This window comes from Lissotriton helveticus, chromosome 3_1, assembly GCF_964261635.1.
Source record: "Lissotriton helveticus chromosome 3_1, aLisHel1.1, whole genome shotgun sequence".
In the NCBI taxonomy this organism is placed as follows: Eukaryota; Metazoa; Chordata; class Amphibia; order Caudata; family Salamandridae; genus Lissotriton; species Lissotriton helveticus.
Window position 1 is genome coordinate 1,863,886,014 of NC_136061.1, and position 24,756 is coordinate 1,863,910,769.

The 24,756-nt window shown below is 44.2% G+C and overlaps 1 protein-coding gene across 2 annotated transcripts in view; it reads right to left on the reverse strand.

Moving 5' to 3' along the window:
• Nucleotides 1–24,756, reverse strand: part of PHRF1 (PHD and ring finger domains 1) — a 429,596-nt gene that overhangs the window by 113,905 nt on the left and 290,935 nt on the right. For both annotated transcript variants that reach the window (XM_078682828.1, XM_078682827.1), the window contains exon 13: nucleotides 24,308–24,474. In XM_078682828.1, coding sequence (XP_078538954.1) covers nucleotides 24,308–24,474 — 167 coding nt within the window. The remainder of the gene's footprint in view (nucleotides 1–24,307; nucleotides 24,475–24,756) is intronic.

The window sequence follows — 24,756 nt, forward strand, 5'->3', positions numbered from 1 at the left end:
CTCTGGACCCTCAACACTCGTCTCAGACGCTTTTCTTGGGGCCTTTCTTAACTGGAACCCATCCTCTTTTCTGTATACAACTCAGAAGTTTGGGACGATCTGCATTGCAGCAAGGGCCGCTCTTCGACCCACGACCAGGCCTCATCCGGGGTCTGGAAAAAAAAAAAAGAGTAGAGCCTGGAAAATGACTTTAAGCTTGGCTGGGAACAGTAGCATATATTGAATCCAAAGCGCTCGAGGTTTCGCTTTGATAGGGTCAAAAGTTTGTCTCTGCTTTTGTACATCGCGCGAGTAGTCTGGTAATACCATCACTCGTATTTTCATACTTAATCACTCCTTTCTTCCTTAATTCTCAGTATTAGATCCCTATCTTGAAAGTTCAAGAAACGAGTTATCAAGGGCTGAGGGGGAGTCCCTGGCAGGGGACAAACATTGGGCACCCGATGTGCTCGCCCAATGACAAAGCAGGTCAAGAATTGTGCATCCGGAAGGACTTTCTTTAGAAATGCTAGGAGAAAATGGCCCAGGTCCTTCCGTTCCGCGTCTTCCGGAAAGCCAATAAATCTAAGGATTTTCCTGTAGGCCCTATTTTCAGCATCATCGACACTCCAGGCAACTTCTTTCATGGAAGCTAAGAGACTAGTCACGTCTGCCCGCGAGGACTGGGAGGTGTCTTCCAGTTCCGAAATACGGTGTTCCGCCTCTGTACCTCTCTGAGACTTAGCGGATGTCGTGGCGTAGTAGAGTTACCTCCGAGCATATCTCTGCCATCTTCCCCTCCAGGCTCTCCCTTGATGCCTGAATCGCCTGTAGTATGGCAGCGGTATCCGGAAGTGAAGCAAGCCCACCCTCCGCCCCTGCCGGCCCAGGGAGCACCTTTGCGAACCGCTCCAGTTTGCCCTGTCACGACGATTTAGGCTCCTTGTCTCTCGCCACCTTGTACAGTAGTTTGTGAGATTATGGAAAAACCAAAGGCGATGATGGACGGAGCGTTGACAATACAAACACTCACCCCCAGTCAACTGATCTGGGTTTTATCCATCACCGTTCTTTAGCTCACTCCGCCACCCCAGTTCAGACATGGCCATATGCAAATCAGTCTGACCCTGTGCCTCATGGGAACAGTCCAGCCCGAACTGCCAAGCCATGTCTTCCCTGGACCGGAATAAAGCTTCCCAGGACCGGTTTCTGGCATTACAGCAGTCTTCAGCCGGGCTTGCTTGACTCCAGTGGCAAAGTGAGTAAGGGACTCACGTCTGAGCATACCCTGCCAACTTAGGGCGAACAAAGAAAAACCAAAGGTGGTGATGGACAGAGCATTGACAATACAAACACTCACCCCCAGTCAACTGATCTGGGTTTAATCCATCACTGTTCTTTAGCTCACTCCGCCACCCCAGTTCAGACATGGCCATATGCAAATCAGTCTGACCCTGTGCCTCATGGGAACAGTCCAGCCCGAACTGCCAAGCCATGTCTTCCCTGGACCGGAATAGAGCTTCTCAGGACCGGTTTCTGGCATTACAGCAGTCTTCAGCCGGGCTTGCTTAAATCCAGTGTTTTTTCTTTGTTCGTCCTAAGTTGGCAGGGTATGCTCAGACGTGAGTCCCTTGCTCACTTTACCACTGGATTCAAGCAAGCCCGGCTGAAGATGGCTGTAATGCCAGAAACCGGTCCTGGGAAGCTTGATTCCGGTCCAGGGAAGACATGGCTTGGCAGTTCGGGCTGGACTGTTCCCATGAGGCACAGGGTCAGACTGATTTGCATATGGCCATGTCTGAACTGGGGTGGCGGAGTCAGCTAAAGAACGGTGATGGATTAAACCCAGATCAGTTGACTGGTGGTGAGTGTTTGTATTGTCAACGCTCCGTCCATCATCCCCTTTGGGTTTTTTTTTGTTGTTTTTTCTTGTGTGATTATGGCCAGGGAGTATCCTTCCTAGTCGAGGCCCCTCGCGCACTGTTGATGATCTACTGGGAGCTTATAACCTTTCGCCTACCAGGGCCCTCAAAGCAGCTTGTGCGGCGTTCACCAGGTCTCCCAGATCAACAAGTTAATATCCTCACTCCCTCCGTCATGTCCAAGCCCCTACCGTGGCACTGTGCTCCACTTTCCTACCCACCCCTCCGCCGCGTGGCAGGACGGCAGCTGAGTGTATCTAGAGATACCCAAAAAGGAGAGGGGGAGGAGAGAGAGGCCAGGTCCGGGCCCAGGCCCACCGGATCACGTGTTGGTCGTTCCTAGGGTCACACCACAGACAGGAGCTATGTTACTAAGCCCTCTGTAGGACTGTACCCATATATTGATGTCCTCGAAGAGTCACAGCATGGACATGAGGCCGACTCTCAGACCCCCGTGACCGATGTCCCCTGATGAGCCACACTGCAGCCGCAATGCTGTAATCCCCACCTCACGGAGATCAGGAGTGTTCGCCTGGACCCCATGCAGCTCCCACACCATCCCCCACAACACCCCACAGAAGCGGTGGCAAGATCTACGTGGGGGGAGGGGGTCATGCAGACTACGTCCGCTGTTCCACTAGGCCCTTTGGGTCGATACTGCAGTGCGGGACCTAGTCCATGATCCCCAGGGGACAGTCTTCCATTGGCCTCACTGCTGCATTGGAAGGAAAACGTCCTCCGGGCTGATCTGCACTGCCCCCACTTCTGCCAGTATGTTCTTCTGTTCAGGAGAGGCGCGTGGGACCCAACCGCAGTCCCTGTCCGTCTCACTGGGAGCCGGCGGTCAAGCAGAGTCCCAGCCGGCTGCGGTGCCTGACGGCAAGGAACAGCACCACTAATGGCGCCACCCAGCCGGTCCGCTCACTGCACCCTCAGCGCTCTGCGGGAGCAGCGTTCCACTCTTCCTGGATCTAGTGGGTAAGCCGGGCCACAGTCTGTCGTGGTGTCCTCATGGCCACAACCCGCGGCGGTGCACAAACACCGCTCTTTGTCCCGACAGCAGCGAGGGAAGACACCGCCCGCCACTAAGGCTCTAGTGACTGCACACCTGCCCCGGTAGAGTAACACACCCTCACTCAGTGCAGCCAGCCCTTGGTCCCAACTGGTCACTGCGGGACTCTCTGGGAGGACGCCATTTTATAATGCATCACAGCCAGGTCGGAGCTGGAAACGGTCCTTTCCTTAAGCAAAGTTCCCCACTTTCCGTTGTGCCTGTAAGCCACCGCCACAGCAGATTGTCTGATCAGCGCTGGTGTGATTTGTGAGTGTCGAGGAGAAAGATAAGACACAGGATTTAGTCGGGGCCGGCAGAGGCGAACGCAGCTACCCGGCCATGCTGTTGGCCACGCACAAAGCATTTTTGAACGTAGTGAAGTTTTAATTTATTCTAGTTTATAAAGTGCTGCATGATGAATTGTTGGAACTTTGCATAACAGGGAATGTGCACATTGTTTACTTTGAAAGCCGATAAACTCGGGAATCATGTACAGGCTCATCCAGGAAGACAGATAAGCACTTAATCAGTCAATAAAGAATAAAAGCGCATTCGTTTAATTTCCCGCTTCTTTTTGGCCTAACTTACGCTTGATTAGCAGAGATGAGCTTTTGTGCTATGAAAATATTTCAGAAATAGATGCAACAGTTGAAGTTCTGGCAGTCAAAGCATGTTAACATGCACTACTAATCAACAAAAGACGAAGTTTGAGGTTACCCTTCCAAGTCCTTTGAGGCATAAAACCAATACAAAACACTAAGAATGTATGAGGAAAAGTGTAATAATGCAACATTTAAAAAAAAGAAAAGTAATAAAAGGATTTAAGAGGGGCTGACTTTGCAGGGTGGTATGAAAATGAAGTGAAGCGATCTATGTTGCTCGAAGTACGGGTGCACGGGAAATATGAGGGTCGACAGAAATGTAATCTGCCATCAGCTGTGAAAAACAAGATGATGATCCGGTATTTATAATAAAAGGAAAAAAACAGTGTCAAAGGAGTAGTAAATAACCGACCCCCGACACTGAAGCGTTACACTTTTTAGGTAGACATGTACATATAATGGGACAAAAAAAACCCACTCACAGTGCCAGAAAGCAAATGGGTAAAGTAGGCTGACCCATGAACCCATGCTGTATGCTGTGGTGAGCAGAAATAAAATACGAATGACAAGTGAACAGGCAAATGGATGAATAGGTTGATTCAAAGCCCCTGTATGTATGTGTAATATGCATTACTTGCTATGAGATATTTTAGTAACATAAGTCTGGCATACCAGCTAAAGAGGTCTTTAGGCCAGACCTAAAAAGAAAAGTCCCCTCAAGTGGTACTACTCACTCTCTTACACTCCTCAGCCTTTACAATCAGATTATGGCTTCCACTCTGTCATTCTTACTATATCATATTACGTCAACACTGACAGCAAGCAACTCCATCTGAAAATCTCCTCACCTAAAGATGTAGGGCTCGAGGTCCAAATACTTGATAACATTTAAGCCAGAATGTCACACCACCATATTAAGCTTAACCTTTACAAAACATAGTTTCTCCAGATTTCCCTACTTAAATACCCTGCTCCCATCCAAATAGGTCTTAAAGCATTCCGTGTTAAACTGTAACTGATCCATTCTGGAAAGGTTAAAAAATGTGCTTTTTAAAGAAGGAAAACAACCTTCAACACGGTTCTCATTGCTGCCGCCAGGCGGCCACAGAGCAAGGGTTGACTACAACTCAGCCATTTGGATATGTATGAAGTGGCTCCCATTTGAGGAGAATAATCTATTTAAATGAGCATGCATTACACAAAGGTTTGTTTTTTGGAACACTAACTGTCTTGTCCTTGCATTTAAGACTTTCTCTCGTGACTGCATTTCAGAGTCGTTTTTACACTCCAAAGCAAAGCGTGTGGGGTTAACAGGCTGGTCGCGGGGAGGCTTCTCTGCGCAACCTTTGCCAAATAGCATGTGTGACGAAGCAAATCGCAGCGAGGCGGCATTGGATATTTTTAAAAAACCAACATCTACAGCAACAGTTTTGCCAGACACAGGAGGTGGGGGAGCAGTAGCTTGGAGTTCACTCCAGAACCTGTTCCTAAAACTAGAGAGATGAACTGAGAGGGAGATAAGGAAATGGTGGGAAGCCACCTCCCTCCAGAACTACATGGATGTCAACAGGGTCCCGAGGGGTCTGCGCATCTACACGGTCCCTGCCTATGAGAACCCCGAACCCAAATTATTAGAACAATGGGCGGAATTGACAGCGGACTCCTGCAAGGCCATGCTTGACCTGCTGGTCAAATTTGCGTGGAGCGATAGGGCGAAAATACTGGAAGAAATTGACAATCTAGAAAAAGACATTGCAAAGGATAATGACAAAGCGAAACAAGAACAGTTACGAGAGGAAATGAAAAAACGTCTGGTAAAGTATAAACTGAAAATCAGACAAAGAAAACAAGAAAAATATGAAAGAGATGAACGTGACTATGCTCTTGGCCGGATACTCACTTTCTCAAAGAAATTTGACGCCCCGCGAAAGGCATTGAACAGAAAGAAAGGAACGGTGCCAACAGCATGAGTTGAAACCTCAGAGTCAGAAGTCAATGAGAGGGAACAATCAGGTGAGGAAACAACATCGACATCAAAGGAAACATCAAAGAGTCCTTTTCACTTGGAATTCAATTTAATACGCCAGAGTTGGCTCAGGGGTGGAAAATCAAGACCCCCCAGAAAACGAAGAAGAACCCGAAGAGGAGGTTGGAAAGGGAAGAGGAAGAGGGAGAATAGGATCCCAGAATTCCCGCAAGAAGAGGGGGAACCGATGGTAAACCCTAATCCCAACCTCACTATTATTAATCTGACCGACAAAACTTTGACCAAGGAGGAGGAGGACACTTTACAACTTGGATTGACCTTTTGTCCTAATGACAAATTGGAATACACACAGTCCAGAATACATCTTTTCAAACTTGTTCGAAAAATTAAGTTACACAAATTTTTCACGTTGAAACCTTCAACAACGGAAGTAAAGCAAACAAAGAAAAGATCGATCATACAAGCAACAGATGCTTTAAGTACAAAGGATCTTAACATCATTGAAACTATGACATAACTACAAACAGAACGAAACTTGGATGAATATAACGACCCAATAATGAGAGCCAGAAGAATGAATATAGAGCAACAAGCACCTGTAACCAACTTTAAGGCACCATCACAATTCAATCCACAAATGCCTTATGATGCTATTGACACCTTCTCAGATGCGGTAATCCAAGACTTGATGAAGTTTAGAACTACTGGGTGGAAACGTACCTCCAACAAAAACAATCTCTCACAAATTCAATCTAATGTGATATCTGATATCAGTAAAAATGATGAGATCATTGTAAAGCCCTCGGATAAGGGTGGAAATATTATTCTGCTCTCAAGAGAACAATATTGTCACGAATCTTTCCGTCAATTAGAGGATTCACAATATTATATGAAAACCAATAAAGAAGAATACCTTCAAAGTATAAGAACTTACAATGAGTTATTGAACAAGTGGCGCAATAGATCAATGCTGGATACGAATGAGTACCTATTCCTGAGAAATTTAGAACCTGTAACACCGACCTTTTATCAATTACCAAAGGTGCACAAAGACCTTCACACACCACCAGGTAGACTGTCTCCTCGAAGGGAGGACTCACTGAGAACCTTTCGACCTACATCGACTCATTACTCTCACAATCAGTTGTGAAGTTGAAATCGTATGTGAGAGATACTAAAGACTTCATAGAACTATTCAATGGGACACCACATATGTACTGATAACTCTCGATATCACAAGTCTCTACACTTGTATCCGACATGCCCAAGGAGTTGAGGCGGTAAAATACTTTTTGGAGAAAAGAGCTATGAAGTACACTGAACATGGGGTGATGTTAATTGAACTATTGGAATTCTGCCTGACACACAACATATTTATGTTTCAAAATGATTTTTTAAACAAATCTCTGGGACTGCGATGGGCATCTGCTTCGCCCCCAGCTACGCAAATTTATTCGTAGGCTGGTGGGAGGAGCAGGTGGCCCTAGCAGGTGACAATGCCAAATGGGCAGAACACATAGTTGTGTGGCGTCGTTATATAGACAACCTTTTTCTTGTATGGAGGGGCTCCTTCAAACAGGCAGAAGATTTCATCAGGGATTTGAACAATAACAACTTAAATCTGAAGTTCACCGGTGAAATAAGTAGGAATGAGGTTCACTATTTAGATCGGAGGGTCTTTGTAAATGAGGGAACACTTGAGATGTCACTATATAGAAAGCCCACATCGGGCAATAGCATATTGCATGCTAAGAGTAGCCATCCTCCAACTCTAATTTGCAGTATACCGTATGGTGAATTACTTAGACTCCGACGTAATTGCTCAAGAGACTCTGACTTTGTATGTGCAGCCAAAGAATCTATGATGAGATTCACAGTCAGAGGATATGATCCAACTCTCCGAGATAAAACTTAACAGAGTTTTAAAAATCCCAAGAAAGAGTCTGTTGAACAAGAAAGAGAAAATAGAGCAGCCGGAAGTCACTAATAAGTTTAGAATGATAACCACCTTCTCCGATGATGCGAATCATCTGAGGAAGATGCTCACTAAAAATTGGCGCATACTGCGATTCGATCCAACAATAGGGAAAGATGTCCCCCCACGCCCTCTGATTATCTTTCGCAAATTAAATTCTCTGAAAGATAAGTTAGTACAGAGTCATCTCATGCCCCCTAAACAAAATAAGAGTGGTACCTTAAAAGATATGAAAGGATTCTTCCCCTGTGGAAAATGCAAAGCCTGTGAGAACAGCAAACGGGTTTTGTCATATAAAATTCCTGGTCTGCAAACTCCGAGAATCATCAAAAAGTTCATCACATGTCAAACCCCATATGTTGTGTACTGCTTGACCTGTCCATGCGGTCTTAAGTATATCGGCAGTACAATCAACAATGTAAAAATGCGAATTTTGGAACACCAACGTGCCATCAGTAACAGACATAACTTATCCGGTGGCACGGCATTTTGCCAAAGAACATCAGAGTAATAGGGATCCATTACAATATTTTGGCATTGACCATGTTCCAGCCAATCCGAGGGGAGGGGATAGACTGATGAGGTTACGCAGACTGGAGTCACGTTACATCATTGTTCTGCAAACAAAAAACCCACAGGGGATGAACAGTGGAGAAGAACTCATGGTACACCTAGGCAAATGAAAAACATAAATGTATTGTCCTATATACCATTGCAATGTTGACTCTAATATCATTGATATTTGTTTTAACTGTATTTCCGACCCTGCTCCTCTTTTCCAAACTGTGTTAAACAAAGCTGTGTTAAAAATATGATGAATTTTGGATAAGTCATTTTAGGACATGCCCTTACTGAATATGTAAAAATGTGAATTATTATGAATCACGGTTATTGAAAGCGCAATATGCACAATGCTAATGTAGCTGGTGATATGCCGATACACGGCTTAATAATACGCAACACCAGCTTGAGCGGTAGACATGCCGATACACGGCAAGATTTGATCTAGAAATGATGATACACATTTGTTTTATATGTTCAATATTGAACATTAAAAGATGGCCGCCACATTTGCAAGTGCGCTTAATGCGATCTCAATACCGTCATCACTGTTGATGGGCATGTCGCAATGACGCATTTAAAAATAGCCGCCTTATTGCATTTGGAGCAAAACACTGACGAAGGACTTGCGTCCGAAACGCGTCTGTCCATACTGCTAACGGCGGAATAAAGAAACTTTGCCTACCCCCGGAGTGCTGTACTTTGTTTTGTGAAGAGAAAACTGAGTTCGAGCTTGGATATATATATATATATATATATATATATATATATATATACATATATATATATATATATATATATATATATATATATATATTACCTACTGGCGATAGCCAGTAGGTATATATAGTTAGGATTTTTTCTCTATGGGATTTCTGAAAATTCTATGTCTAATAACTTTGGCGTTTGTCGACGGAATTGGCTGAAATGTTCAGGAAAATGGCACATTTTGTTTCTGAGCAGCCCCTGAAAATTTGGGGGGGTTTCGTCAAGCGGGGGCCGAGAAAAAAAGGGGGGTCCCAAAACGTGTTTTTAACATTGAGTTTTCCATAGGGCGGTTGGACTCACTTTTAGCTCGAACGGCTGAATGGATTTCCACAAAACTTGGCAAAATTGTAGGGACTGGTAGCCCGATGTGCCTTTGCTATGTCTCAAGATATATGCTCCAGTGGTGTTTACGAAAATTAACTTTGAAAAATATATATTGGGCTACATTGGGCTATATATATGTTGGAGCCCAATGTAGCCCAAAGTAGCCCAATGTAGCCCAATGTAGCCCAAAGATGGCCACCAGAGACAAAAGAGCCCAAATGTAGCCCAAATATCAGCCAGATGTAGCCCAACTATAGCCCAGTGACAGAATGTCCCAGAGTGTTCTAAAGAACAACTAGAGCGCTAACAGTCTTACTTATGACAAAAGTATGGCACACCTGAAGTCATCTTGATTGGAATAAAGTGTTAACACTTAAAACATTTAATTTGCAAAGGAACAAAATGAGGGGTTTCATTTTGCCATAGAGATGTTATATATATATATATATATTCACTGATAAAACCATAGGTTAGAGACCATATATAGTTAGGAATTAGCATTTAAAAAACCTCGAAAATTCACTGAAAAAACCATAGGTTATAGACCATATATAGTTAGGAATTAGCATTTAAAAAACCTTATTTTACTCACACAAAACCATTGAAATTCCATATATAGTTAGTTGCACTAACTATATATCGCGCACCCGCAATCCACTGCTGATGATGTCACATATTACATCATTCATGATATGGTCAGTGACATCACTGATGACATCACTGATGACATCTCAAATGACATCACTGATAACATCACTGATGACATCTCAAATGACATCACTGATAACATCTCAAATGACATCACTGATGACATCACTGATGACATCTCAAATGACATCACTGATGACATCACTGATGACATCACTGATGACATCATCCAGTGACTGTGTGTTTCTGTAAAGTTTAAATATGTTTGATATATTGAAGAATGAGTGGATGTATAAGTGTCTGGATGAAGGATTTAGTAGGTGCGTGACTGACTGTATGAGTGAGTGAATAAATGTGTCATACTAAATGCATGGGTTAGTGACTAAACTGTCTGAATGTGTGCATCAGTATGTCTGTTGTGATGTAAACTGCTGCATGTGTTGATCATTAGCTATACGAGAGGTTATATGTGTTATTGATTGGTTGCCCAAGTATTTGTATGGGAGATTGAGTTTGTGTGGGGGTGGCTGGGAGGTGTGTGACTCTGTGCATAGATGTGTGAGCAGTTGATTCACTAGGTGTATGAGTTCAAGAGTGCATGTGGAAACAGCTACATGGGCGGTTGACTGTGTGCATGAGTGTATTGATGAGTGAATGGATATCTCAATGCTACATGTCATAGTAAGTACATATGTAAAACACAGTACATGTGAGAGTTGGCATATATAAATAACTGTGCATGAGAGCCACTGAATGTGTGAGTGGCTGTATGGATCATTGTGAACTTGTATCAGGGATTGTATAAGAGAGTAAATATGTGTTAGTATATGTTTGAATAAGTAAGGTGTGTATAACTGTATAGTTGAGGAAATGGAGGTGAGATTGTTTCTTTGCATGACTGACTAGGTGTGTGAGTAACTCCATGGATGAGTGACAGTGTGTGAGTGTCTGTATACACTGAGTGTATCTAAGGTTATATTAGAGTCTGAAGAGGTTTATCGTATTAGCACAAGAATGATGTCAAATGAGATGTCATCAGTGATGTCATCAGTGATGTCATTTGAGATGTCATCAGTGATGTCATCAGTGATGTCACTGACCATGTCATGAATGATGTAATATGTGACATCATCAGCAGTGGATTGCGGGTGCGCGATATATAGTTAGTGCAACTAACTATATATGGAATTTCAATGGTTTTGTGTGAGTAAAATAAGGTTTTTTAAATGCTAATTCCTAACTATATATGGTCTATAACCTATGGTTTTTTCAGTGAATATATATATATATATATATATATACACACACATATACACAAGAACAATTTTGGACAGACTTGCACTATTTTGTGCTATATATGGATTATGTTACTTACCCAGTAAGCATCTGTTCTTGGCACGTAGAGCTGTAGATTCACATGCTTTGCATACTCCTGCCATCTAGTGTTGGGTCCAGATGTTTGCAAGATGTTTTGCTTCAAAGAAGCCTTTCCAGTCACGAGCTAAGGCTGTTAGGATGCTTTTTTCCGCCATTGGGTTCGGACGTGTATTGCTGCGCTCCGGTTCGAAACTGTTCCTCAGGTTCACCTCGAATGTTCTCTCAATGTGGTGTTTTTTTTGACACCACATTCAGAGACCATTCAAGGGGGACGGTCGGTCTCCATTACCGCAGACGACAGATGCGGTGGCCAACATTGGCCTGAAATATTGGGACAAGAAAGAAATATTCTATTTGGAATCTCTGGACTTGTTAGTCATCAAATAATTAAGCAGACGAAGAATTGATTTCCCTCAAACATAGGAGACAATACGTCATTATAAGAAATTATCATGTGACTGAGCCCTGAAGAAGTCCCGTGAAGGGACGAAACTCGTTGGCTACACAGTGAAGAATTCAAAAAGAATAAAGGATTATTGAAAATTTGATTACATGTCGCCATGAAATTTCCTGCATTATGAGAATAATGATTTGTGTCTGAAAATCATGTGTGTGCTGATCATCCTGCTGTAATCTTCGAGGAAGAATCTGAGCAAGAGGAGATCGAAGCATCTGCCGCAGAAGAAGGAGGCCTTCTCCGTTTCAGAGTCCGATCCTGAGTTGGAGATCGATCTGGAGTCTGAAGATGTGCTTCCGGGAAAAGGTGCCGTGAGTACTGATGACCCCTTACCCCCTAAAAGCTCTTCCAAAATGCATAATGCTTTGGCACCACCTTTGCCTTCTGGCCAAGGATGGCACCAAGGCATTGTTAACAATTCCCTGTCGACCGGCTCGGCATCGAAACAGACCATCAAGCCTTCTGGCTTGGGACTAAGTCAAACAAAATCATCTTCATATCGAAACTATCAGGATCAAAAAGCCAAAACCCTCTGCTCCGAAACAAACATGCTTCGTAGTCGAAACCTTCCACTCCCAAGGACAAGACTATTTCAAAGCCAAAATTCAAGGACAGCCTCCCTGAGCCTCCAGAACCAATTTGAGACATTCTTAAGGTCAAATTAGATCATAAGCAGAAAAAGATGTATATTAATCCTGATACAAGACATATTTCTGCTAAAACACCATCAGGGCAAACTTAATGTATGTGTCTCATTGTAGCTTCACTTATACGTCCACTGATCACATGAGCTTTTTACTTCGTGCAATCAATTCACATGATAATGAAGCTGCATATCCTATATGTTGTCAATCACACAATGCACAAAGGTAATGCTCATGTTTGAGTCAGAATGAACTGGGTCCGAGGTGCGTCGGTACGGCATTGAGATGCAACGTCGACAGAGACAGAGATGGATTCAATTATGAGTCTGAGATGACAAACACAGAGTCACCCTCCAGTTGCATCGATGTCACAGGGACAGAATGGAAGTCGGCACCGGCTTCAGAGATGAGTTCTGGAGACACAGATGGCGCTGAATGCAAACCTGCCAGCAGCATCTTGAATGGGTCTCCTTGAATAGTCCTTGGGACTCAAAGGTGTGCCAGAAGAAGCTGGAAGGGTGTAGAAAATTCACAATATGGCCTCTTTGAAGGCCTCAGTCTGCTGGGAGGTAGACAATGAACCCAGAAGCTCTGGGTGCATCAGAATTAGTTCCGTAATTGGCTCTTCGGAAGTGAATCGAGAGTGAGACCGCAAAGCATCCTATTGTTCTCGCATGTCCTAAGGTTGAGGGTTGCTGGGCAAACAAATCCCGCTTGGCCTTCTTGTGCTTCCACTTAGATTTCGACTCACCAGAAGACTTCAAGTTAAATGATAACCTGTTGCAGGAACAGAAACGGGTCCATGCCCTACATTTCGAGTGGGACTTTCAAAGCTTCTTTTGGTGCTCGGCGATATACAGCCTGGCTTTTCATTCCAGGATCATCTGTGGCTTCATACAGACACATTACTTGCAAGACATGGAGTTGGACGCCAAACCCAAACGGAAGTAGGCCGCATGGAGCTCTGTCACATAAATCTCAACAAAGTTGCAGAGGGCCACACCAAGCCACCTGGCGGTCAAGAACAATGGTGTTTATAGCTTCCAGAATTTGAGGTTATAAGTATCCATCAGAAATTTCACCAGATTCATTCCCTTTACCAGCTAATAGTCTAAATATAGGAAAACATGAATATGACTGTGCGACAGGTACGCTGACAATTATGCCTGACATTTGGTAAACTCTTTGAGCTCTTGCTACTCCAAATGTTAGCACTTTGCATTGATAATTAACTCCACTGAACACAAACCTCGGGCACGGTTAATGTGTTTGATGAATGTGAATGTATACATCTTTCAAGTCAATGGATGTCATATAGTTTACCCGTAGTCAGGAGTGGGATTTTGCCTAGTTATCATTTGAAGTGACAGGACGTTAAGTAATGGTTGAGAGCTCAAGTATAAAACTGCCCTTAATGTCCTTTTTAGGAATGAGGGCGAATATGGGGTAAACTCCTTGTCCTCATTGATGTGTTAATGTAGTTCATTATTACAATAGCGTCTTCATGTAAAATGCTTGCACCCCTTCCAATAAGTCCAGCAGATCTATCTGGAAGGATGGTGTGAAACCCCAAGCAATACCTCTGAGAACTGGTAGATCACATCCACTGAGCCAAAGTTATTTCCTACAAATGAGGAAGGTATAACCACAGTCCTTCCACAAAAAGTGTTGGGAGGTCAGGGTTGTAAGAAATTGGCTCTATATATATATATATATATATATATATATATATATATATATATATATATATATATATATATATATATATAGTACACCAAAATGAGGTAAAGTGTGTATAGAGACCAAGTGTCTCCAAAGGTAGGCAGAGGTTAAAGTTAGATAGAACCTTACTCTCCAATAGTGGCACTTGGTCGAGCAGTAAGGCAGTATCAGAGGACAGTGTTAAGCATTTGATTTGCACACTTAGTAAATTAATTCACACACTCAAGAACTAAACTCTAGGCCAATTGTTTTTGTATAAAAATATACTATTTATTTTTAGAACCAAGGGAGCCAGGTACAGGTAAGAGTTAAATACGTTTCAGTAATACGTTACTGGATATAGAATAGTTTGAAAATGCAATAGAAATTGTACTTTGTTTGATTTACAGGGGAGCAGTAGTATGCAACACTTGGCAAATACAGTACATTGGAATGAATAGGCTTTTTCAGCAAATTGCAAGAAAGTTACTTTTACATTACTTTTTCTAACTCAGTGCTGGATGTCTAGATTCAGCACTGGGACATGTCCTGCAAACAGGTGAAAAAACACATTTTGGTTATTTGTACGATTTTTAAAGAATATCTTTAGTTTTCAAACCGCCACAGTCTTTTTTTGGAGGGTAATTTGTCAATGTTATCCTATGGAGGAAAAACAGGTTATCGGTTTGCAGGTAAGTAAACGACTGTGGGAGTTAAGGTTCTGTGGTTAGACTCAGGGGCCTCCCTGGGTCAGTGATGCACTGTTGTTGCACCCTCAGCGGCACTAGGGTGACAGGGTGCAGAATGTTGAAGCCCAATGTTATCCCATGGGGGATAGGGAGTCTCCGGTTGGTGGCTGCTGGCAAGCAGGCCACGAGGTTGTGGGAGCAAAGCTCCTAGGGTTTAGATCAGGGCAAGTTTGGGACCAAAGTAGCACCAAAAGGTGAACCCTCAGCTGCACTAGGGCGGCTGGGTGCAGGGTGCCGTTTTGAGGTTGGATGCCCTGTTGTTTCCAATGGAGAACCTCCGGAACAAAGTAACACTGCAGGCTCGGGGACGAGGATCTTCCAGGTGCGACCACCACTTTGAGGGATAAGTTGGGTTGTTGAGGGGTGGTTAGGCACCGTTGGTTTAGGCACACAAGGCCATGGGGTGTCGGGTGCAGGGGTGCCTTGGTACGTTGGATTTTCTTACTTGCTCTGGTTGCGGTAGGGGGAGTCCTCTGGATTGAGGCTGCAGGCGTCGTCTGGAGGCTTGAGGCAGGTCAGGGGTCGCCGGATCTCGGGTCAGGATCGCCGGGGGGACCTCATCGTGTTGTTTTTCCACCTGAGCTCGGACCGGGTTCGGCGGGTGCAGAGTGGGCTGGATTCGCGGACTCTGGTTGGCATCAGAAACTGCAGTTTGAACAAGTCCAGTGATCACAGGAGATTCAGTCTCTGAAGAGAAGGCAGGCAGGTCCTACGGGGTTTTTGAGGTTGCTGGCTGCAGGACACACCGGGTTTTCGCAGGAGCAGGTTCGAGGGGAGACAGGCCTGTAGGGCTAGGGCCAAGTCAGTGGGCGTCGTCCTCTTGTTAGCTCTGCACAGCTTTTCGTCCTTCTTATCTTCTTTTCTTGTGGTTCTGGATCTGAGGAAGGAAGGTTCAGGATGCCCCTAAACACTAAATTGGGAGGAGTTACGAATAGGTAAAGGGCAGTGACCAATGGTTCCCTTCCCTGGGGTGGGTTCACCCCCTATTCTGCCACTGTCTAGTGGGAGGGCGGGCAGGAGCCTGTCCCTGGTTGACTGCGTCTCCCCATCCTCAAGATGGCGGGGACTCGAGGTTGTGCTTCACCTCGCCTCCCCCACCTCAGGGGTGGAGTTGGCAGAGGTGGGCACACCTCTCTTCCTCGCTGGTGTTTCCCGCCAGTTCTCCCCCCCAAAGTGGGGGGTATAACCAGTGGGGACCAGTTGCTGAATGCAGCAAATTGTCTGGGCGGCTCACAAAGGTGGTATGCCTTTGAAGTTTCTCCTTCGTGAACCCTGCCCATCCTGGGGGGAGGAGGCTTGGCACCTCGTCCCAGGATGTGCATTGTCTCAGGCCCCCGAGAGCAGCAGCTCTCGACCCAGGGGTCCAGAAACATGTCTGGTGGTGGCAGCCTAGGCAGCCACTCAGTCAGGTACCTAGTAGTTGGTCGAGTTTCAGGGGGCATCTCAAAGACGCCCTCTGCTGTGCATTTTACATTAAATCCCACAATGGCATCAGTGTGAGTTTAATGTGCTGAGAAGTTTGATACCAAACTTCCCAGTCTTCAGTGTAGCCATTATGGTGCTGTGGAGTTCGTAATGACAAACTCCCAGCACCATATACTCTTAATGGTAGCACTGCACTTACAGTGCCCAGGAATGGACCTGGGTACTGTAGGGGTTCAGGGCTCATGCACCTGTACCCTCACCACTGGCATAGGGCAGCCAGCTAAAGGGGTGACTGATGTATGCCAGGGCAGTGGTTTGTAGACATGGCACACAGGGATATGTGCCATGTCGACTCTTCACTTCACCAAGACACTTAGCCTGTCAAGGCAGTGTGTAAGTGTCAGGGTACAGTGCCTCTAACGGTGGCACAATAAGTGCTGCAGCCCTTAGAGGCCTTCTATGGTCACAGTGCCCTGGGTACCTATGGTACCATTTACATGGGGCTGACATGTGGCCAGAGATGACAACTGTGTTTAGGCTTCAATGCAGTTTTAGGGAAGGAACATAGGCCCTGGGTACCGTATTAACAGGAGCCCAGGGCACACTCAGTCAAAGGACATCAGCAATTCAGCAAAAAGTGGGTGCTTACTATGCAAGAAAGAGGGCACTTTCTCACAAGGGTGTATGAGAGGATGATCTCTGTTTAGTGGTAGAGGAGTCTCTGCCATGTGCAGCTTGGACTTTCCCATTCCACTACCATGAGTGCTGTACCACTTAAAAGGTTGCTTGCTAGTATTTTTTGCCTTGCACTAGACTGGAGTGACTACTGTCTATGAAATTCTGCTCTTTGTTGTTGTTGGAGGACACCCAAAGCCTTTATTTTCTCTAACATCTCTTACACTTGTGATTCAGAGAGGTGTTGACCACTTGACGTATTGTTGAACTACTGGGCTAAATAAGGAGTTCAAGGTTATGCATGACATCTTAGCAAAACACTGTGCCTATTTGTCTAGAAGCTGTATCCACAGCATCCAAAGGGTGTTGGATATGATTTGCCCATGCCAATAATTCAATTTTTTTTTTGCACATGCTTAGATGTTGCATTAAGTCCATGATCTCCACCCAGCGATATCTGTTGTATCTCGAGTGTAAAGCCACTGAATTTGTAATACATAGCTCCATAAAATACAGTAGTTCCTAGCAGCAGCCGCATTTTAAAAATGTCTTGATCCGATGGGGAGAGTATCTTCTGATCCCTGCATCTGTGGCCTTTTCCTAAAAGCATGGACCACTAGAAACCCATGTGGCACATGATTTTTGATGTAAATGGAGTCCTGTGGAGCTGAATATTACCAGTCTGACCATAACAGGGTCCTTGAAGTTTTGCATTACACACTTAGGGCCTGATTTAGATCTTGGCGGACAGGTTACTAGGGAACAACGGTGACGAATATCTTGTCTGCCGAAATATAAATCCCATTATATCCTAAGGAATTTATAGTTCGCCGGATGGTGTACCAGGCAACGTCGTGCCGGAGTAACCCGTCCGCGAAGATCTAAATCAGGCCCATAACCATTGTCTTATCTGAAAGTCATTCACTTTTTTCTCTGTGTGCAGAATTGATGCAGAGAAACAACGATTTAGTAGAAGCACAATTGAGCCGAATAGCAATAAAAGAATTTAAGTGGACTCTGTCTCAGTGCACTGTGGGTTTCAGGGAATGAACTATGAGTCTATGTGAAACCGAAACTCTTTCCAAGAAAAACAACTTGTACAGTTCCAAGCGCAACAATAAATGGCAAGGGTATAAACGGCATGTGATCTACAAGTAGTCATGATGAACACCTTTTTTGCTTTATGCATGTTTGTCAGCCATTTATGGTTTAGTACCCGAATAGACAGCATCTCCTGCTCCTTCCCCCCACCCCTCACAGCTCCCAGCCACCCTCTGACTTCTCCTCCCACGCTGCCTCCTTATCGCTCTCTCTGCACGTTACTGTACCAACATGGAGCACTGCTGCTCGGTCTCTCCTTAAAATTACTTTGACCTTTGCCCTAAGAGTCTTGGATCTTCCTTGAAATATCCTGTCCTGGTGATGGTTTCATAGATTCATCTTGGTTGAGACAGAAAAATCGACACTAACCCATTTCCTATTAGTCTCTGTTCAGATTAAAATCTGGGATATTTTTGTTCCTATGCCTAGGACATTCACCAACCTGTACATTAATAACTAGAATAAGCTAACGGTCTAGAATTTCTCTTCTGTTCTGTTATCAATGTTGTTGAAGTATCTTATTATGTTTGAACCCCTAATGAAACCACTTTTTTATGATTGAGAAATATATAAATACTCCCAGTTGCGCTGATTTCTTAGTTTACAAAACCGATCTTATTTTGCTTTGAATTGGTTTCCTTACGTCATTTCCAGACGTTTAAAAATTAATTCGAGATTCTACCTGAATACGTTTTTCAAATATTTACGTTGTAGGCACCTTTACCTGACACTACCATTGCATATATGCGCCTATGAAATGACAAGATGACTTTTTTTTCTTTACCATTCCACCATGGACTAACAAATTGAGGGGGTGGGGGGGAACAGAATAAGGCAATTGGCAGCCTGGTTCTCTTAAAAAAAAAAATAAAAAAAAAAAAATAATAATAAGCCCAGAAAGGTGTGGTGGAAACGGAGGAGCCAGTAAAGAGAGCGGATGCAGGGTTTAAGTAAAGCAAATAAAGGCAGGTGAAAGGAGCTGGGGAAGCAGTACAGAGTGGGGGTGCAGCAAACTAGGAAGAAAGAAAAATGCGAAAGAGGAGAGAAGCAGACTAAGAGAGTGCAACAGAGCGCAAGGCTGGGGAAGAATAACACAATAAGACAGCTTAAAAACACACATTCACTTTCATGGAGTGCTTAACAAAACAAGCATTTACAATGCAACGGTTTCGCCTTTGGAATACTCTAAAGTACCCCACTCCAGTCCACCCCAACCAACCCCCCTCATTCTACCCCACTCCAATCTAACCATCTCTACCCACACTCCAATCAGCCCCAATCTACCCCACAGCGCCAACAGAGAAGCCTTGGAATGCTCGCCTCAAACTAGCATTGAAAGTCAAGTGCTAAATGAGTACTTAGCTCAGTTACTCAGGAACCATAGTAGATCGGGTCTCAGGACATCAAGCGTAAAATGCCTCAACCGCAAAAAATGGGGCCAGTAACTCCTGCTTACCCAGTGGCCCTATGAACGGTGTTGTGACAGATGCCAAACTGCATCTCACCCATCAGTAGCCTCTAATCAGACCTCTTCCTCTGTACGATACAGCATCCGACAGTACTTTGAAGAAGGCTACATGCGTATTCAAACAAATGGCTTACCACAGCAAACAGTCTACTTCAAGGTCTATATAAATCCCACGAAAGTATGCACAGCTGCGCTGGTCTAATGTCTTCAAATGACAATCCAAGAGCTATGTATGTTCTAATCAAATGTTATGCAACACACGCAGGGAGGTTTACTGTACATTCACATCATCACGACTAACACCATAGCACAACCAGCGATTCTGAAGAGACAATGCAACCAGTGAAAGAATACTAGAGACACGGCAGTGGCACAGTATGGTTAGTATAGCTAGCCTGTGTGTGGGAGTAAATCGAGACTGGGTGATTATATTTTTATATTGTGCAGCGTACTAGGATTGGACGAAGTGTGGCCAGCGTTCCAATCCCAGGTCACCGTACATATTACCAGCCCCTCCGATTTCCAGAACACGATCAGACATGGCATTGGCTATTATGCGACCCAGAAGTGCTGTCTTTACGGACAACGGACATTGTGCTGAATGTACGTGCGGTCCGTGTAAAAGTGGTGGCCATGTGGTTATCTTAGTGAAAAAGATCCGTCCATTTGATAGAAGGAATATTTCAGCGGAGCCAAAATGAAGCTGGTCAGCAAGGACATCGAGAAAGACAATACCGGGTGAGGGATTTTGTCCATAGAACCCTAAAAGATGCAAATGTCGAAAGTGTTGTCAGTCACCTTCTCCACTGGAGTGCAGTTTGGCACAGTGAATGGTGTTAGTCGATTATTATACTTCCAGCACGTCAGTCGATTATTATACTTCCAGCACGTCTGCCAGACTTCCTATCCGAGGCTTTCTCATTACTGGCATGATGTGCACAGCTGCCACGTTGTCTTGATTTCAGTGTGCTCATATATGGCATTTCAGTGTCTGATGCATAGGCATAGCTGACACGTTTCGAGTTTGCTTATGTGTGACATTTTCATATTTTCCCCGCTCATACATCGCGTCATAAAGGGGGCGGGGTGGTGCCTTTGCAGAACAAGTCAGGTCCCGGGCCGGCAGCCAATCTCAGCGCAGCCCGGGGAATGACGTCACGGGGCCCGAGCCGGCAGCCAATCACAGCGCGGCCCGTGGAATGACGTCACGGGGGTGTCCCGGGCCGGCAGCCAATGACAGCGCGGCCCAGGACAAAGGGGCGGGACTTAAAAAAAGACCGAGAAACGCCCCGAATCGCGTTTTCACGGGAAAGCGTGATTGACAGCCTCTGTCTCCCAATGGCTAGCCTCCATTTATGGAGCTAGCCAATGGGAGACTGAGGCGGGACCAAAGCCCGATATGTAGGATCATGAGATTTCGCCCTGGGCGGAGCAACTGCTACGCAGTTGCAACGCCAGGGCGATACCTAAAAAAAAGAAGTGAAACAAGTACACCAAAAGTGAGCAGAAGAAATATAAAACCCAACCGATCAGACATTGCAATTAGGCTATACTCAAGGTGAGAAGCAAACACAAGATGAACAAGCTAGAATAAAGAAAGCCATCAAACAAGAAGCAAGCAAATGAGTGACAAAGCTAACCAATGGTAACAATGGGCGGGCTGTAACCCCCTGTACATTCTTCGTAAGCACACAAAAGATCTTTCCCAACTTGACAGCTTGCATTGTCTGGTAAGTTCGACCTAAAAAGGCTTCAAGCGCAGTTCTCAGACTTTTATCACACATGGTGCTTTAATCGCTGATGGTGTAACTGGGGAGAGGAACACATGGAGTACTGCCACGTGGATTACCACACTACGGGCTGTCAAGCTAATCAGTCCAAGCTACTTTAACACCCATGTCTCTAACTGTATAAGTCTATCATCTGAACACACGTTTTTAGGTCTCCAATTGTAGCACACAGAGTGGAAAAACAGGGGATTCGGCCGCAAGGTAACCATGATGAGGCTGAAGCACAGTCCGACCTCGTTGACCTCCTGTGGCACTACAGGAGGTGTGACACAAAGAGAGAGGAGGCACAGTGGACGGAGTTGGGCACGTGAAAGCGCTGGAGTACTAGAGTGACAGACCAGTGAATGCCTTGATTACTGACATTCTGATGGATGCTATGCCCAACTTGTATTCTGCCTCTACGTGAAAGGCATTGAGAGTAAACACAGGCGTGTCACCATTTTTTCTTTCCTCAATGAAAAAAGAAAGGCCGTGAGACTTAAATTCTTGAAAAAAAGTTTAAAAGCTTCTGCGAGGGATTCTCCTATTAAATGGGATGAGATGCACCGCCAAAGATCTACAAGGGTGAGGGAGTGCTTATATACCTTCCCAGCATGGGACAGGTCCATGAATTCTTCATTTTACTTCAATCAGTACTTCCTTTGTCTGAGAAGTGGCCAGCGAGAGCTGCAGGTACCTGCACCCGGCTGACAGGTGGCGCAGGTACCTGCACCCGGCTGACAGGTGGAACAGCAGAACATGGCGAAAAAGGAGTACACCCTCAATGCCACTTCACAAATTGCCAAAGTGAGATATGAAAGGTTTTTTTCTTTTACTTTAACACAGTTATCAATTTGTATAGCGCACAATCAAACTGAATTTTCTACAGAGTCAAGGGATTTGCAATAGAATCAATTTTAAGAATTAAAAGTCATTAGAGCCTGCAAGGATTGAAACTGATTCTTTGCAGGTCACATACAGCTGTTTGTAGGGGTGCATTCCACTGATCTATTTTACCAGGTTTTAATTTGAGAACTTTCCAAAAAAAATCAGCCTACTGTGTTATCTTCAAGACAAATGTTACAAAAAATGTAAAACTTCCATGCACATCTCACATGAGAAATGGTCCTTCTGTAATACAACTGTGGTCTTAAAACGTATTTTAACACTAACAAAGTATTGTTTGCAGTAATTTATAAGCATGGATTAGTCTGTTTTTCGAAAAGTTGGTACAAGATTGGATTATACCCACATAAATTCATAGAAATGAAACACTGAAAACAGGAAAGCCTCGGTTTCAATAATTGCCAGCATAGTATACTGTACATACAACCAGCTGGGAGCACTGATGTCATTTAGGGGTTGCAGAGGCGACTCCTGGCTTGCCCCTTTCAACCCATGGCACTGCTATTGCATTCCCAGATCTCTCAGAGGTAGCAAAATAAGCGCGAAAAAGACAGAGGCAGGTAACCCTGATGCTCTGCCCATTTTTTGTTACACTAATAGTAAATAATAGTTTATTATTCACTGTTCGTGTAATACAAATGGAGCACCAGGATTTAGAACAAGACCTTCAGGCGCAGATGCAATTAAACCTTTTGAAATATATGTAGTGTGCGTGCTTTTGAGTGAGTAGGTCTGTGTGCAAGAGAGCATGTGCTTGTGAGCTAATTTCATTAAGTGTGAGTCTGTGTGAGTGAAAATCAGAGATAGGTAGCGCATGACGATAAATGAAATTAAATGTCATTGAGTAGGAGTGACTCAAAATGAGTGGAAATATGAGTGAGTGCATGTCAGCAAGAAAGTGCGAGTGGGTGAGAGCTGGAGTGTGTGTGAATGAGAGTAAGAATGTGTGTAAATAAGAGAGTAGGCGGGAGAATGACTGCAAGTGAGTAAGTATGATTGATTCAAAGTAAGAATGAGTGAGAGTACAAGATAGTGAGTGAGAATACATGAGTGCAAGTGAGAATAAATGATGTAGGAAGAATGTGAGTGAATTTAAGTAAGTGTCAGTGAAAAAGTGGTGTTATGCTTGCTACTGCCGCTGGCATAATGGAGGTGATTTTTGACATAAGGGGGCATCCATAGCACATTCTGAAAACAACTGAGCGAACTGCTAGATGAATGAATGCCCTTCAGGAACCTATGATTTTTTAGCCAATTTATATGAAAATTGTGTTTTTAATAAACTATTTAAAAATGTTCTCGGTGGGAGGACCCATTCGATCCACCTAGAAGAGGTCTGGCTCACTAATATTAGAGTATTACATCTCACCATTATCAAAGATCATGTTAGCACTCTAACATAGGTGGTTTCTAAAATGGTAATTTGTGTTTTTTGTGTTGCTAATCATGCCGTTATTACAGAACTTCAGCGATGTCAATTAGCGAGGACTTCAGGGTTAAGGTCGTATGACACTACTTTCTAGGGACATTTGGGGTCAAAGGTCATATGACCCCACTCGCTGTGATACAATTAAGGTTAAAGGGTGTGTGAGGTGTCACTCCCGCTACCCCTGGCATTTTGTTGAATTGAGCGCACATGGCTGAAAGTTGGACATCCCATCTGACCTTTATGAGGTTTCCATGTTGACTCATTGGGATGATACATGTCTTGTATCAGGTGCCTGCTAACTGTGTTCAAATTGGAATTCTGCATATTGAAAGCAAATGGTATGGCTGTATACCACTCTCAGTACATATGGAAGCAGACAGCAGCAAACAGATTCCAAAACCAAATTATGACAGACAACAAAGCTGAGGTGTCCAACCTGAACTTCAAAAGCAGTGGCTTGAGGTAGTACCTGTAATAGTACCTATAAACATTTCCAATATGGAGCCCAAACTGTAGGTGACTGAACAGCATACTAACCATATCATTTATTTTCAATAAACCTAACGAGTCCTTTTAGTCCTAGCTGCCAACGGAATGCATAAACAAACCACCTTCAGAAAAATATATACAGTATTTACTCAACACCCCTTTCACCAAACACTTGAGAACATAGATTAATCTGGAGCTTTATACAACCTTTGCTGACATTTGACATCAGTACCCCATGCAGTCACTGGTTATAACCCTCTGTGGACCATCAGATGCTGCCTACAATAGCTTTCTCACCTGATTTCTTTGCCAGCAAAGATCCATCTCTATTAATGACTATGTCTGAGCTGTTCATCATGAGCCGGCTCTGATCGGACAAGATGCTTCCCAGAAGGTCTGGTACAGCTGCTGACGTGGCTGTAGCGGGTCCCACATGTTCACGGGTTGGAGCAGCCAAAGCTCTCCTGAAAAAATGCAGATGATTAAGGACAAAAACAAAAAAACAGTACATACCTGGTCATGCCACACCACTCTGCAAAGGTTCAAGCAGTGTTTTGGGTTCCCATTCTAAACCACATCATGGACAAAATAGGAGCTCGCCATGACACATGAAGCCCTAATAGTAGTTTTATGTATTTAAATATTCAGTGCATTCTTTTGTGTCCTCCCATATGAATTAGTCTGCATGTCAGAATTAACCTGTGAACTAAATGCAAGTCCAAATGACAGAAAAATTTGTAAACCTG